The following is a 15871-nucleotide window of genomic DNA, read 5'->3' as shown; positions in this document are numbered from 1 at the left end:
TTACTTATGGGCTGAACTGTGTCCCCACAAATTTCATATGCTGAAAACCCTAACCGCTAATGTGACTGTATTTGGAGATAAAGTCTTTAAAGAGGCAATTAAGATTAAATGAGGTCATTAGGGTCTCATTTAATATGACTGGAGTCTTCTAAAACCGAAAGTCACCAGCAGTGTATGTACAACCGAGGAAAAGACCAGGTAAAGATACAAGAAGAAAAAATGCTATCTACAAGCCAAGCAGACAGGCCTTAGGAGAAAACAACCCTGCTGGCACCTTGATCTTGGACCTCTAGCCTCCAGAACTGTGATTAAATTAATTTCATTCATTTAAGCCAAGTCTATAGAATTTTGTTAGGGTATTCCAAGCAAACTAAACCATTAGTCCTTACTACCTTCACAGTATAAGAAATTCCAGGCTCATCTTATACATCTCTTGCCTCAGACCTAGAACATCATCTCCAATGGAGCCCTGGCTCTTTTTAGTGGGATGCCATATTTACAGTCCATAAATCAATAATGTGATAACTTAAGAAAGTTATTTTGCATTTCTCAGTGCCCAGTGGACTTTTGCAAAGATTCAAATGCAACTGGCAAGAATCAGGTTCTCTGCTTTGTCTCAATGCTAACTAAAAAGCTGTATTTCTCTCCAAAAGTTACCAAGTAGGGGCCACCTTGCCTTATTATATATATTCTGTATATATTATATATATTCTGAATATATATATATATATCCCTTTGTACATAAAAAAGCATCACTAAATTGGAGAAGTTTAAAATGTTTCAAGGTTTAATGCCCAGCAGAGAAGTGCCTTTTTTTACATTTTTAAATCATGTTGTACATGATAAAAGGATTTGAAAAGAAATTCGAAGGAAATTACTATATGTAAAAATCTACAAACGTTATCTTTTTTTCTTTCTTTTATTAATAAACTGCAATGTTACCCATAATATTTAGCTGATTCAACTTGTATTTTGTGACTTTTTTTTTTTTTTTTTTTTTTTGGGTGCTGGGGATCCAACCCAGGGCCTTGTGCTTGCAAGGCAAGCACTCTACCGACTGAGCTATCTCCCCAGCCCCCTTGTGACTTTTTTATAAAGGTTAATTACATAATTTTTTTATCTGTTCTAACTAGTATTACATGACAGTAGAATGCATTTCAACACACCATACATAAATGGAGTATAGCTTCTCATTCTTCTGCTTGCACATGATGTAGATAATATTTTTAAAACCTAAGAATTAGATAATTTCCTTTAATAAGATACTTGAAATTCATGTTTTATTAAATTTTTTAATCCATTAAAAAAAGAAAAGTTATTTTGCAGTTCTTTTTTTTTTTTTTCTTTGCGGTGCTGGGGATTGAACCCAGGGCCTTGTGCTTGTGGGGCAAGCACTCTACCAACTGAGCTATATTCCCAGCCCTATTTTGCAGTTCTTTATTTCCTTAGAGCACATCTTACTTGGCATGTGTAGCTGAGTTCTATACATAAAATAATTTCTTTTCATGTAATGATACTAAATTAATACATAATTCAGCTCATTTCTTTCATCTTGATTTTGCTTTCCAGGAATCTCATTCATGTTTATGCCTTATAATTATATAAAACATTTACATGTTCCAAAAACAAATGAATAAAACAAGACCTCTTAGAAAGAAGTTTCTAACCCTGTCCCTTCACCTATCTGTTCTCTCCCTCCTGATTCTTTTTAATTATATGGTTGTTAAATCCCCAAACTTCCTAATAGTACCAGCAAAATCAACAACAAAAAGAACTCCAGTCCTTAACTTTTCTAATACATCCTCCAAGAAAGTAAATATAGGTACCTGCTGTAAGGAAAAAAAAAAAAAGCATCTTTCTTGGCTCAATTTCTACTGGCCATTACTAATGATTAAAAATTCATTATTCAATTATGAATAATAACATTACTGTGGTGCAGTTTTCAAGTAAAACATTAATTTCCCTAAAAGTCAGGGTTATTTTACCTCTTTAAATTTTTTTAGTTTTCTTTTTTAACCTAAAAACAACATAAAAGGGTCATGGAAGAATCTGGGGAAGTAGTGGAACTATTCTTTACCTTGATTGTAGTAACAGTTACACAACTGAATGTGTTTGTTAAAACTCAGAACATACATGCTAAAGAAAGTAAATTTATTGTATGTAAATTTCATCTTGAAAGGTGGAATTTAAAGGCACATCCAAAATATGCCACTTTATCCTAAGAATTACTTCAAGCTAAAGGCAATTAGAAAAACTGCAATGTAAGAAGTCTCTTCTAACCTCCCCGCTTTTCTTCCTAAAAACAGGAGATAATAACTTCCATGTAAAAAATGCCTTCCCTGAACCAGAAGAAAAGAAACACTCTTCTACAGGGAGTTAGTCTAGAAAATTCTGTACAAACAGACCTTAATTATTATCTCCCTTTAGTCTTCATACATAATTACTTTTTCACAAGTGCCTCTGTTTAACCTAATACAAAAACACATAGATTTTATCACTTCTTTGGTCTTTATTCCTTTACAAGGGATCCTGTGTCATGTAAAACTTACATTAAATTTATATTCTTTATTCTTATGCCAATTTAATTATCAGACCTAGCTGGGACCCTAAGAGAGAAAAGGTAAAATTTCTGCTCCCATTACAATCTTTTTTTTTTTTTTTTTTTTTTTGATACCAGGGGTTGAACCCAGGGGCACTTAACCACTGAGCCACATCCCCAGCCCTTTTTGTATTTTATTTAGAGACAGGGTCTCACTGAGTTGCTTAAGGCCTCGCGAAATTGCTGAAGCTGGTTTTGAACTGGTGATCCTTCTGCCTCAGCCTCCCAAGCCATTGGGATTACAGACCTGCACCACCGCACCACCATGCCCAGCCCCATTATAATCTTTACATTGAAAAAAAAAAAAAAAAGAAAAAGAAGTACCATATCAGATATTAATATTTCATATATAAACTGATAAATGACATTATACAATAAAATTACCAATAAGACTTTTTACTGAACTATAAAACTGATTCTGAAGTTCACATTATAAAATAAGTAAGTGTGGTCAGAAAAATAAGAACAATAAGGAAGGAAGACCTATAATATTTTCTGATATAACATATTTTTAAAATGTAATATTGGCACATAAATTGACAGATCTATAAACAGAAAAACTCCCTTCAAGTAAACTCAGGTATATATGGAAATGTAGTGTAAATGTAGTGTAATAAATGTAGTGTAAATGTAGTGTAATAATGTAAATGTAGTGTAATAAAGAGGTGGCATCTCAAACCAGTGAGGAAACTGTGATTTTTTTTTCAAAAAATGATGCTAGGAAAACAAAGGAAATTTCTAGAAAATAATTTAGTTGAATCCATACTTTACTTTCTACTCCAAAAAATTCCATATGAATCAAAGATGTAAAAGTTAAAAAATGAATCAAAAAGTACTCGAAGAAACCAAGGAACAATTCTTTCATAACTGTGATGGAAGAGAAGACCTTTTCAATCAGGAGACAAAACTCAAAAAAACTCAATTATCAAGATAATAAATATTCAACCTCTTTGACAAAGTGTTTCTATTTTGAGAAAATAGTTTTACATATGTTCTTAAACATACATGTACTTAGAAAATATCTCTGGAAGGATACCAAGGAATTAAACACACTGGTTGCCAATGTTTATAAAAAAAAAAAAAAAAAAAAAAAAAAAGGATGGATAACTGAACAGTGATGAGGGAGACTTTTTATTCAGTCTTTACTATACCCTTTCATACAAATCCTTGAATTTTGAGTCATATAAATATACTCTCTATTCAAAAATACTGTAGGACACATAGGCAATAAAGAGAAGCGGACATAAGAAATCTCCTGGTTCTACCTCTATTGATTTCATTTATTTTCTTCTACCTTTCCTTCTATGGAGGTTTGTATGTGAAGAACTATAAATTCTTTTATGAAGGTTGGATAAATCTGTACAAGGCTTTAAAAACTACATTTTTTTCACCAAGCATTATATTCAAACATTTGCAATACCATTAAAAATCTTCCCCAAACCATTAAATACTGATATATCCATCAGAAAGTTATATCATAAATTTATTTAAGAATAATGATTCTATGAGGCTGGGGAGATAGCTCAGTTGGTAGAGTGCTTGTCTTGCAAGCACAAGGCTGTGGGTTCAATCCCCAGCACCACAAAAAAAAAAAAAAAAAAAATGATGATTCTAAATCATTTAGTTTGTTTTTGAAATTTGCACTACTGTAATTTTTTAATATATAATTAATATGCAAACTTTTATAATTTTCTAATATATAATTCATGGTTATAATTTTTTTTACTTCTTCCTTAAGAAATGATTCAAGATTATTTTTAATCCTAAAAGGAAAATGAAGAGAGTGGGATTCAGAAAAATTAATCATTCATGTTCAATCAATATATCAAATGAAAACAAAACATTAATTTCCTGAAGCTTAATCAAACCATTAAACCACTCAAGAACCAATATTCCAAAAGCCACAACTACTTTGTTATGAGTATAGTATTTAATAATACAATATAACTTTAAAATTTTTTTAAAGATGAAACACCGAGTACTATTAAGAGGAAGGGAGAAATTAGCTGGTTATATTGAAAGGAAAATTTAGGGGTAAAATCTGAAAACCTGAAATACTTCTCACTGCTTTATTAAAGCACAATGAAGTTGGGCACAGTGACACATGCCCATAATTCCCATGACTCAGGAGTTGAGGCAGGAGGATTGTGAGCTCAAAGCCAGCCCCAGCAACTTCGTGAAACCCTGTCTCAAAATCAAATATAAAAAGAGGCTGGAGATGTAGCTCAGTATTAAAGTGCCCCTAGGTTCAATCCCCAGTATTAAAAAAAAAAAAGGTACAATGAAAATTTTCATGACCATTTAGGGTTTCACTTTTATGTTATCAAAATTTTGATAACACAATGTCCTGATGCCATACTAAGTCTGATTCACACATACACACACAAAAATCAAATTAAAATATCCTTTTAGAGTAATGGTTCTAAAAATAGTAACCATTCTGCCTTAATCAGTGCAATAGCCTCTATTTTGATATACATCCTGCCCCAAACTGTTGCTTTCATTAGCTAATTCACTATAATTTTTAATTCTATGTTTTCTATGCTTTATGTTCTGTTCCTACCTTCCTCAAGTAGGAGCATGTCCTTTTTAACAGGTATTTTATTTTGTATTAGTACTTCATTGTTTCTGTTTATTTATTTATTTATTTTTCCCCATATTTTTATTGGTACATTATAATTGCACATAATTGTGGGATTTTTTTGTTACATATTATAACAGGTATTTTCAATCTAGGCATTTCATATGAATACATTATTAATCTGCCTTGAGGGAACAGAATTAACCCCTATCTTTCAGGTTCATAGGTAGCTTTTTACTATGTGCAATTATAATGTTCAGAGGACCTGATTTGACCTGAACAAAAACTCAAATTCATGTAACAATAAGGTAGTTCCATAATTCTGAATAGGATTAAATTGAGACATATACTTAATATTATTAAGCTATTAACATACCAGAGGCTGAGACAGAAAATAAGGTTTGGTAATAAGTTCCCAGAACACATATAAGAAACATGAATCTTGCCTCTCAAGAAAAAAGAAATCGCAAGCAAACAAAACCCTGTTATTAACCTGAATTTTACCAATTAGCAGCAATACATACAGAGCCACAGGGAGGACTGAATGCACCTCAGGACAAGATTTCCAGAGGCAGCAGTAAGATCAAGATCAGGCTCTCAAGTCTTTCTTCTGAAAGTACTGCCTTTTGTAGTCTCAAAGGTCATCAAACTCCATTCCCATTAAAAACATCTTAGTAGCTACAGTTCTTAAGGAATATTTAACTATATACAACTGTATATAGTTCTGCCTTTTGGAAATCTCTGCCCTACCAGGATCTGTGCTTCTCACTGGAACTTGTACATGAAAAACAGTCAGAATGAATTACACATAAGTAACGAAGATGAAGAAAAGGAAAACCAAACACAGGGCATTAGCTCCAGTTCTGCTTTAGACTTTGACTGTATTTCCATGTCAATGAAAGAACACTAATGTTGGTCTAGGAAATTTGAAAGAATGTTCCTACCACATTGCAGAGAAGTATTTAAAAATGAATGGTGGGGAGGGAAGACTGGCCTGCCAAGATAGTGAGCCATCTATAGCCTATTTCTCGAACTCATTACAACTAAAAACTCTAGAAAACTGCTTTTTAAAAAACTACCTGAGAACTCTAAAAAAGTAAATAATAGCGGGTTAGACTGGAAACTGAAAATGAAATCTGAATAATCACCTGTAATATCCATTTATTATTAAAGTTTCAGTTTATTGTTTCTTTTGGTTTGTTTGTTCGGTCCTTTATTTTTTTTTTTTTTTGGTCTACTAGCTTTGATTTAAGGTCTAATCCCAGAACTATACAGAGAACACAGCACCCAAAAAAAGAAAGAAAATCCCTATTTTTATCCAGAAGACTAAGGAAAGGGACCCCAGCATGCCAGAAGGTGTATGAGAAATCTCTGGGTTTTCTTTTGTTTCCCTCTGATCGACCAGCCCTGCCTCAAGGCCAGTCCCAGCCTCTGAGCTGTACTAATACCAACCAGGCATCTGCGGCACTTAAAAACTAAAGAGAAAACTTCTTTCTAATAAAGGAGCTGGGAAAAGGAGTCTGTGTAAGTCTTCTCTCTCTTCTTAATTCTTTGCTCTAAAGTCTCTTCTAGCTATAGGGAATTATTCTAGTTAAAGAGAAACCTGTCTTTCTGCTCATATTAAATACCAAGTGGGTACAGGGAGTGAAAAGGGTATAAGAATACTGAAGAAGAGATATGAAAAGGGGAATCACCTGTGTATGACCCAACATAAATTCCAGACACAGTTCTGAACTGTTCCATATGTGGAGCAGACCCTAGGAAGCATAACAGACTTAAAGAACTGGACTATGATATTAACTGCTGCTTAAGACCCAGATCAATTCCTTGGTACACAAAGACAGACTCAAATAGCATAGGTAAGACTAATACAACCATCATACATACAGAAGGCAAAACAGAAGATGAAGTCTAAACTAGTCAGGTTGACTGTCAAAATAAACAAAAGCCAACACTCTCTGAAGGATTTTAACAAGGTCAAGAATCTACAACACAGGCTAAGGTTATGGCTCAGTGGTAGAGTACTTGCCTAGTATGTGTGAGGCGCTGGGTTTGATTCTCAGTACTACATACACATAAATGAATAAAATAAAGGTCCATCAATAACTAAAGTATTTTTAAAAACATAAGCTCCATTATTAAAAAATAATTCACAACATAATACATTCAAAATGTCCAGGATACAATCCAAAATAAACATCAAAAAGATCCCATACCTCATAACCCTGGTGTTGAAAACAGAGTTTAAAGCAACCGTCATAACCATCTTCCTTGAGATAAAATGAACACTAGTCAAATGGATGGAAAGGTTGAAATTCTTAGGAGAGAAATATAAACTTTGAGAACCAAGTGGAAATTTTAGAGAAGAATTATATTGGGAATAAAAAATTTACCAAATGGACTCAACAACAGAATAGAGATGACAAAGAATAAGTGAAACTCAAGAAATAGCATTAGAAATTATATGAGCTGAAACACAGAGAAAATTTTTAAAAATAAATAAACAGAGGCTCATAGATCTGGGAGATAATATTACAAGATCTAACATCCACATCATTGAAGTACCAGAAGGAAAGGAGAAAGATTGGTACAGAAAAATATATTTGAAGAAATCATGACAGAAAATGTCCTAAAGTTGGTGAAAGACATGAATTTACAGATTGAAGTTTAGTGAACCCCAAACAGGAAAAACAAAGAAAATCATGCACCATAATCAAACTGCTGAGCACCAAAGATAAGAAAAAAAAATCTTTGAGATCAGTAGAGGGAAGGGAGAAGGAAGTGGGGAGAGGGGAACTAGAATGGGATCTATTCCATGCTTTTATAATTATGTCAAAATGGATCCTACCCTCATGTATAATTAAAAAGAACAAAGAAAAAAATTTGAAAGTAGAGAAAAATGTTACCTTACATACAAGAGAACAGTAACTTCAACTGAGGGGGGAAAGTACAGTTTGACTAAGGGGTAGCACAGACACATTTTTTTTAGGATGATGGCATTGTTCTGAATCTTGATTGTGGGGGTGATTATGAGACTCCATGCATTTGTTAAAATCCTCTCTATATACCAACAAGAGCATATTCTACGATATATATACATAAAAGAACCAGAAACCTGGTTTTCCTATTTTTCCCTTGCCCCCTTTATATAATCAAACACCATCTCCAACCAAATTTACTTCCTAAAGATTTCTCAAATTTGACCACCTTTCCCCTCCATTCCCACTGTTTCTACAGTCTACTTTGCTCCAAATTTTGCTTTGCAAAAGAGGATCCAGCTTCAAACTAGAAGCTTCTTGGAAATGCAGAAACTTGGACCCCACCACAGAACTCCTAAACTGGAATCCACAATTTAACAGGATTCCAGAGTGACTTATACACAGATTAAAATTTGAAACCCCTAATCTAGGGCATACCAGAGTGAGTGGAAAACTAATTATGATGAGCATCTTCCCATGATGTACAGAGCACACATGAGGCTTTACATGGATGTACCCTAGCTTCCTCCTTCACTACTCTCCACTTCTGATTTTACAATTCTGCAAGGTTTAAGCATTTGTACACTCCAAAACACATAAAACAAATGCCATGTCCCTCTATACCTTTATCCCTTCAGTTCCTTGGCCAAGAATTCAACCTCTTCCACATCTGGCTAATTCCTAACCCACCTTCAAGCTTCTATTCATAAGCCAACCCTAAAAAACTGTGACAACCACGTAGGTTGAGGCTGTCTCTCTGGGCTCCTAAACCACCTCAGAAATACCTCCATTCCTCGATTTCCCATGTAATGTTGAAATTATCTGCTGAAGTACTTTTCCTGGTCTTAAGTTCACTCAAAATCAGCGGCCTCATCCTTTCAATTCTTCCTGTATCTAGCACTGAGAAAATGTTTAAGAAAAGCTTTGACAAACTGAAGTACCAACTTTTTGTTATTACACATCCGTTTAGTTTGGTAGGGCCCAGTTTCCCTATCACACATACTTTTCCTGAGGAAATTGCTGTTCGAAGCAAAACGCGTTTGAGTTCAGTCCCAAGACAGTTTTGCTTGTGCAAAAAGGACTTAAATATAGTCCCAGTCTAAGAGGAAATAATTTTTTTGTAAAAGTCATAAGGCCATATACTGTAAACCTTATTTTGTCGGTAGCTGGGGGGCGAGGGGCGGACGGTGGTTGCTTATTTAGGAATTCTTGGCCCAGGCGTGGCCGATTTGCCCCCTGTAACATATCCCCTCCCCCTACGCTCCAGTCCTGCCCGCAAGCACACATCTTCAACCCTGAGGGCCTCAAAGAGCGCTGGGGCCTCCAGGGACACGAGGGTTTGAAGCTGCGGTTTAACTGCGGTCACCTTCTCCAGGGAAGCTCCTCGTCTTCCAGGTCGCTCTCTGTCACCGACCCCTCAATCACGGTTTCATCACTGTCCCAGTCTGGGCCCTGAGCGCCTTCCTCCATCTTCTCTTCGAAGGCGGGATCTTTTCTACTCCCCTCTAACTTCCCCTTTCCAGCAAGCAAAAAGACGCTTTGCGGGTCAGGGGCAATTGTGTTTAAAATAATAATAGTAAAATTCTTGACAAGAGCCAGGCCTCTCTGAGCAGCTGAGGACCTCAGGGACAGGAGCAGCGCGCGGTATTCGACAGCCAGGCGGTCCCGCTCCGTGGTCTCACACGCGCCGCCAGCAGGGGGCAGCCGCACGCCACACGTCGGAGTCAGGCGCGGCGCGGCGCGGCGCCCCGCCCCGCCCCGTCCCGCCTCTCGCCTCTGACGGCCGGAAGTGGCCGGTAGCGCTTGCGCGAATCCTCTTTGGTTCCGGGCAAGCTTGGAAGTAACTCTCCCGGGCGGCCGGTCTGCCGGGGTTTCCATCCTTCTTGGCTGGGTGACAAGGCCACTGGGGTTGCTGCCGCAGGAGCCAAAAGGCAGCGGTGTTGCAGATCCAGGTCGAATCGGCCGCACATCACCTTACAAAGTGCCTCGTGCTTGTGATCCTAATCAGAAAGCGCTGTCAGCTCCTGCCTGCCTCAACCAGTCGGGCTCTCACTACTGCATTCTAAAGCCAGAAAGTGGTCTGAGACCCAAAGAATGTTCTTGCAGTCCACCAGGCTTTTTTTTTCACCTTAATCCCTCTGCAAGATAGGCAAAACAGATACGTTTATCAGAAGCTTTTAGATCAACTGATCTAATTGATGTATTTGGTATGTGTATGTTCCCTCGACACTTCCAGAAATATATTGTGCAAAAAAGGGAAATATAAATGCTTTATTTTTCCCTTTTATGAATTTTTTTAGAATAATAGTGGTGCCTAGCAACCTCCAAAAATAATTCTTAATGAAGTGCTATAATTTTACATATTTGGTGTGTTTTAGTGTATTTGAAGGGTTTTAATTAAAACTACAGTCTTGCACTGTGACATTTCAATCGATAAAGATTTTAATGCCTCGTAACGTGCAACATCTCCGGTTGTTTAAGTACACCCTGTGATGTTAGCACAACTGTGCAATCACCCAAGAGAACATATCCCTGTGATTAAGCAAGGCATGACTAATTTTAAACGAAGCTAGGTGAGCTTCCATTCAGGACAGACTACCTCCTTTCCTGTAACAAGTATTTAGCATTCACCTTGGAATTTCTGGTATCTAGCACATATTAAGTCTTTAAAATTTTGTCAAGTAAATGAATGGGATAGAATTTTCTAACTCTTCAAACCACTGCCATTTCCCTAGATTAAGAGGGTTTGTCTATTTCTTGTTTTTTAGATCATATTTAAGCCAGGACAGTTGGTACTTGTCTTTTAAACTAATAAAATATACCTCATCTCAACTCTGGGAAGAACAGTAATAAATATGGGAAGAACTAGACCCCTGCTCTTTTCAAACCTGCTCACCTGCATCCTCTGTTTAAATTCCTATCTACTCTCCTGCTCATTCACTCTTTTGATCATCCAGCTCTACTTTCATAGCCGTGGAAGATGCATACACTGCAAAGGCTGGTCAGTGGCTCCAGGTGTCCGAGATCAAGAGATGATTTTCCACTTGTAATAGCACTTGTTCTAAATATCTGGTGATTTAAGCTAAGTATGGAAAACTTCTAAGTCTGAAATTAAAATTCCTTTTTAAAATGTCTTTTCCTTTAGTAGAAAAGAGTCAGTTATTTTTGTATCTTTAGTTCTTTTATTTTATTCAGGAAAGTTGCTAATCTTCAAAGCATAAAGAAGGAATGGCAGAGATGAACCTTATAAATGTCAGTGTGATTTTAAAGAAAAAAATCACATTTTTTAAAAATCAAGATTGGTTTGATTTTATAGAATTCAAAGTTTCAGTGTAATACAGAAGTGGAAGTACAGGACACCTACATTAGATCTAGGCTGCATTGTAATTCAAACTGGTTTAAGTATGACTGAACCATCCAGGGGTACCCAGATATGTCAAGCATGATGAGAATCAGATACTCAAAGAGTGTTTGAGAGGAAACAGAATTCAGCTTTCCTTCTAATTAGTTTGAATTAATATATTTAAATGCATCAAATATATAAAAGTCTAGCATTTCTTTAAAATGATAAGGGTTTACTTTTGGAAGCTGCTAGGCATCATTTATTCTACAATTAAAAAGGGGGAAATGAAGTATTTATTCTGTCTTTCCTAAATAATATATATTTCAGGATAACCAGAGATAATGAGGATAAGATATTCCTTTTTATAATAGTATATATTATGTATTTTTATAGAAAATCATAGCTAACAAGTACAGAAAAATGGAAGAATAAAAAATTTAGCATTTATAACCCACAAAACAATGGATCTAGACAATGATCATCATAGTTGCTAAAATCATTAGTCAAAAAGATGATGGTAAATTTTATAATGAATCGATCAGGCTAACAACACTAAAACCCACTGATCAATCCTAATCTTACTAAAAGTGACATAACCAGATATCATCCTCCTGTCATTTTACAAGAGAAGAATGTAGAAGGATCTGTGAAACAATCAAGGGGGTAAAACTAATGAAATCCAGAAAGTGGGAGATTCTATAGGACAAATAACTTGTTTTCTTTCAACAATTAAAATATTGTAGGATAAATAGAAGAGAGTGAGAACTCTTAAATTAAGAGAATAATAAAGGAAAGTTAAAATATTTAAAAATGAAATTGATTGCTAATGTAAATACTAATAAAGAGTGCATTATACCATAGGTACATGTATGATTACACAAATGGTATGAATCTACATCGTGTAGAACCATAGAAATGAAATGATGTACCCCATTTGTGTACAATGAATCCAAATGCAGTCTGTAAAAATTAAAAGGGTGCATTAGCCAGAAAAACTGAAGAAAAACATATACTTTTTTACAACATCTACCCAGATAACAATCAGAAAGAGATTCTCCAAAGAAAATGATATTTATTTGAGAACTAGTAGAGTATTGCAATGGGAATACCCATGCCACAGTAAACTAAGAGCATATTTAAAGAGGTTGAAGCAAAGGAAAGTTTTTAAAAGCATACATGAGAAGAATTACATAAGATATTTTGAAACGATAATTCTTGATCATAAGGGTCAATAATAAGGGCAGTGCCAGTCTAAGACTGAACTAGATAGATGTCCTATCAAAAGTAGTTTAGGTATAAAATTACAGCAGCCTGCAGACACACCTGTTATCTCAGCAACTCAGAAGGCTGAGGTAGGAGGATGATCTGGGCAACTTAGTGAGACCCTGTCTCAAAATAAAAAAATTAAAGAGGGTTGGGGATGTAACTCAGGGATAGAGTATTCCTAGGTTCAATCCCAAGTACCAACCAAAAAAAAAAAAAAAAACCCCAAAAAACAAAAATTGATTGCAGTGAGCTTTGTACAAAGAATACTGTTGTTCTGGCAGTCTTTTGTGGTAGTTATTATCAGGCAATCATGCATAAGGACCCTTCCTTCTCAAAAATCTGGCTTTATTTATTTATGTATCAATCCAAGCAACACCCATTTTAATTCTGACAGTTTTCACAACACACGTAAATTTTCATTAAAAAAGTACAAAGTAAAATAAAATAAAATTTAGATTATATCAAAATTTGGGTCTTCGAGGAATAGTATTGTATACTGAACTAAATATTAATCCAAATAATCTTTAAAAACTATAATTAAATTTTATTTGCTTAATTGCATATAGGCAATTAAGTCTTGTCCAAAAAATTTTCAATTTGGAAACTCTTTGTTCATTGTAAAGGTGAATTAAAGCACACTGTCAGCTCTGCTGCCTCGTATTTTCATGAGGAAGAAAAATTCCAAAATTATACCCAACAGCATGGATACAAAACCATGAATGCTAGTGAGACTCAGTGCCGTGATAGAGAATACGGGTCCTTGCCTTATTGATTTTATGGTATAGTGTATGAGGCAAATAATACACAAGTAGATAAACAAGATGTGTGCCTAAAAGAAATAGATGGGTTGCTGAGATAGACAACAGGAAGTGTCGCCGCCCTCGGCAACAATCCCGTGGATATTTATTACCGCCTGCAGCAACAATTGCGTGGGTATTTATCGGAGGTGGACTGGAAACTGATTTACTTCTATTATCTTTCTCTTTAATGCGCTGCTTTCTTGCTTGCTTGCTTATTCTCTAGCTTATAGAGGAATAGAGGCTTCTTTGAGAGGAAGAGAGACTTTGAAAGATAGGCTTTGCTTATAGAGAAAGTTTTAAAGAGAGGCTTCTATGCTTATCAGAGATCTATTTCTTCTTAGAGTTCTGCTGCTTCTTCTTAGAGGTGCGTCCTGCATCCTGTGAACTAAAGGGTGCAACCTACAGGTGTGTTCTCAGTTCTCCGCTCTACGATCTGCCTTCTGCTGCTGCCTACTGCTTCTTACTGCTAGCTGCTGCTTCTCTCTGCTAGCTGCTTCTGCTTCTCTGCTAGCTGCTTCTTCTAGCTACTTCTTCTCTCTGCTAGCTGCTGCTTATCCCAGGTGCTTCCTATAGGTGTGTGTCTTGTATACCTAAGGCAACCAATCAGCTTAGGATTAAGTAGCACAGTTGGAGCATGCGCCACAGCACCAATTAAGAATGAGGAACATCTGTTGACCATTAGCACAGAGGAGACATCAATCAATCAGGCAAAAGTAGATCACTCCATGTTAACACTAATTATGCACCACCTCTTGGCCAAACACCAGCCGCCATCTTAGGGCTTCCTAAACATGTCTTCTACAAGAAAGGAGGCCTAGGTGCCTGGAGCTACAGAAGTAAGAAGGAAAGCGATAAGATATGAGCTTCAACACCAAGCAGGAGGTAGATTTTGTACAAGGCATAAAGTGCAGACTTTGAAAAAGAAATCTCACTGTTTTGTGGTTACACAATATATTTTGCTTTTTAATTAAGATTCATCCCTGCCTGTGGCTTCACATCACTTATACTCTATCCAGGTTACTTTAAATCCCAAAACTGTGAGAGGTGAGACTTTCATGGAGGATTTGATTTATCACAAATACAACCCAATATGAGACTCTGTGACAGTAAGTCCAGCAGTCACTTTTCACATAAGAAATATTTCTCTCCAAAGTTACAAAATATTTCACTAAGTATTCCATAAGTAATTTAAAATACATTTTCCAAAAGAACTGTCATTTTCTCAAACATTTTTATTTCAAAAAATGTTGCTGATCTACTAACCCAAGCAATTCATGTTTAGCACAAATTTAAACTTATGTGAATTTTTAAAGTAAATGGGAATAAATATATAATAAAAAATCAAGATACATGAAACTCAAAAACTGCAGAATGTGGGAATGCACAGAAACCAGGTTTACACATGATTAGGTGTTGGTTCAGTACCTAAATTTTTGTAGTGATCATTATAGTTGATTCATATGTATTGACTTTTTTTTTTTTTTTTTTTTTTTTGAGACAGGGTCTTACTAAGTTGCTTAGTCTGTCGCTAAGTTACTGAGGCTGTCCTCAAACTTGTGATCCTCCTGCCTCAGCTTCCTGAGTTGCTGGGATTACAGGCATGCATCAATACACCCAGTTTATAATTGATTCATATGTATAGGGACATGCCAATCACAACTCCTATAGGTAGGTCTTCTTAATGCAGAATTTAAGACAGAAGTTCAATTTTACCTTAAAATGGAATAAAATAGGTGTTGAAACACTTCAAAAAGTTAAAAGTATTATGTAATTTAAGATTGTATCCTATTATATAATTACTATTTCATATGAAAAACCTCTGAACAATAGCTAATGGCTTCTGTTATATATAATTATGAAACTCATGAAACCAGCAGAAGATGATTAAAAAACACTACGTATTTCAAAACCGAGAATCAGAGAAGTAGATACTTCCAAAGATAAATTATAAGATGCTTCTCCAATTCATTGTCCAGGATGCCTTAAAGGTATTGTTACTATTCTATGTGATCTCTGCTATTACAATTATGCCTGGTTTCATCTATTAGACCTTGAATAATGCACTTCTTGGAAGCAGAAACACAAAAGGCCCTAGTTAAGAGGCAACAGCTATACATTGGTTATCTGTCTCTGAAGAAATACAGTGCAACATTTTGTAATTTGTGATGATATGAAAAAAGCAACAGTATTGGAATACAGATATTAAACCACTGTTAGGTGCCATGAGGATTTTGTGAAAATTCCTAAGATTGTTTTCCTCCTATAAACCGAGAATTATGTTAGTACCAAAAATTTACAATCAAA

At 35.5% G+C, this 15871-nt stretch overlaps 1 protein-coding gene across 1 annotated transcript in view; it reads right to left on the bottom strand.

Moving 5' to 3' along the window:
- Ankrd31 (ankyrin repeat domain 31) overlaps window positions 1–10036 on the bottom strand; it is a 150467-nt gene extending 140431 nt beyond the window's left edge. The window contains exon 1 of the mRNA XM_047554743.1: window positions 9525–10036. Coding sequence (XP_047410699.1) covers window positions 9525–10036 — 512 coding nt within the window. The remainder of the gene's footprint in view (window positions 1–9524) is intronic.
- Between the last annotated feature and the right edge of the window lie 5835 nt (window positions 10037–15871).

Source organism: Sciurus carolinensis, chromosome 6 (genome assembly GCF_902686445.1).
Source record: "Sciurus carolinensis chromosome 6, mSciCar1.2, whole genome shotgun sequence".
NCBI lineage: Eukaryota > Metazoa > Chordata > Mammalia > Rodentia > Sciuridae > Sciurus > Sciurus carolinensis.
The sequence above is the reverse complement of the archived record's forward strand: the minus strand, read 5'-3'. Positions and strand labels throughout refer to the sequence as shown.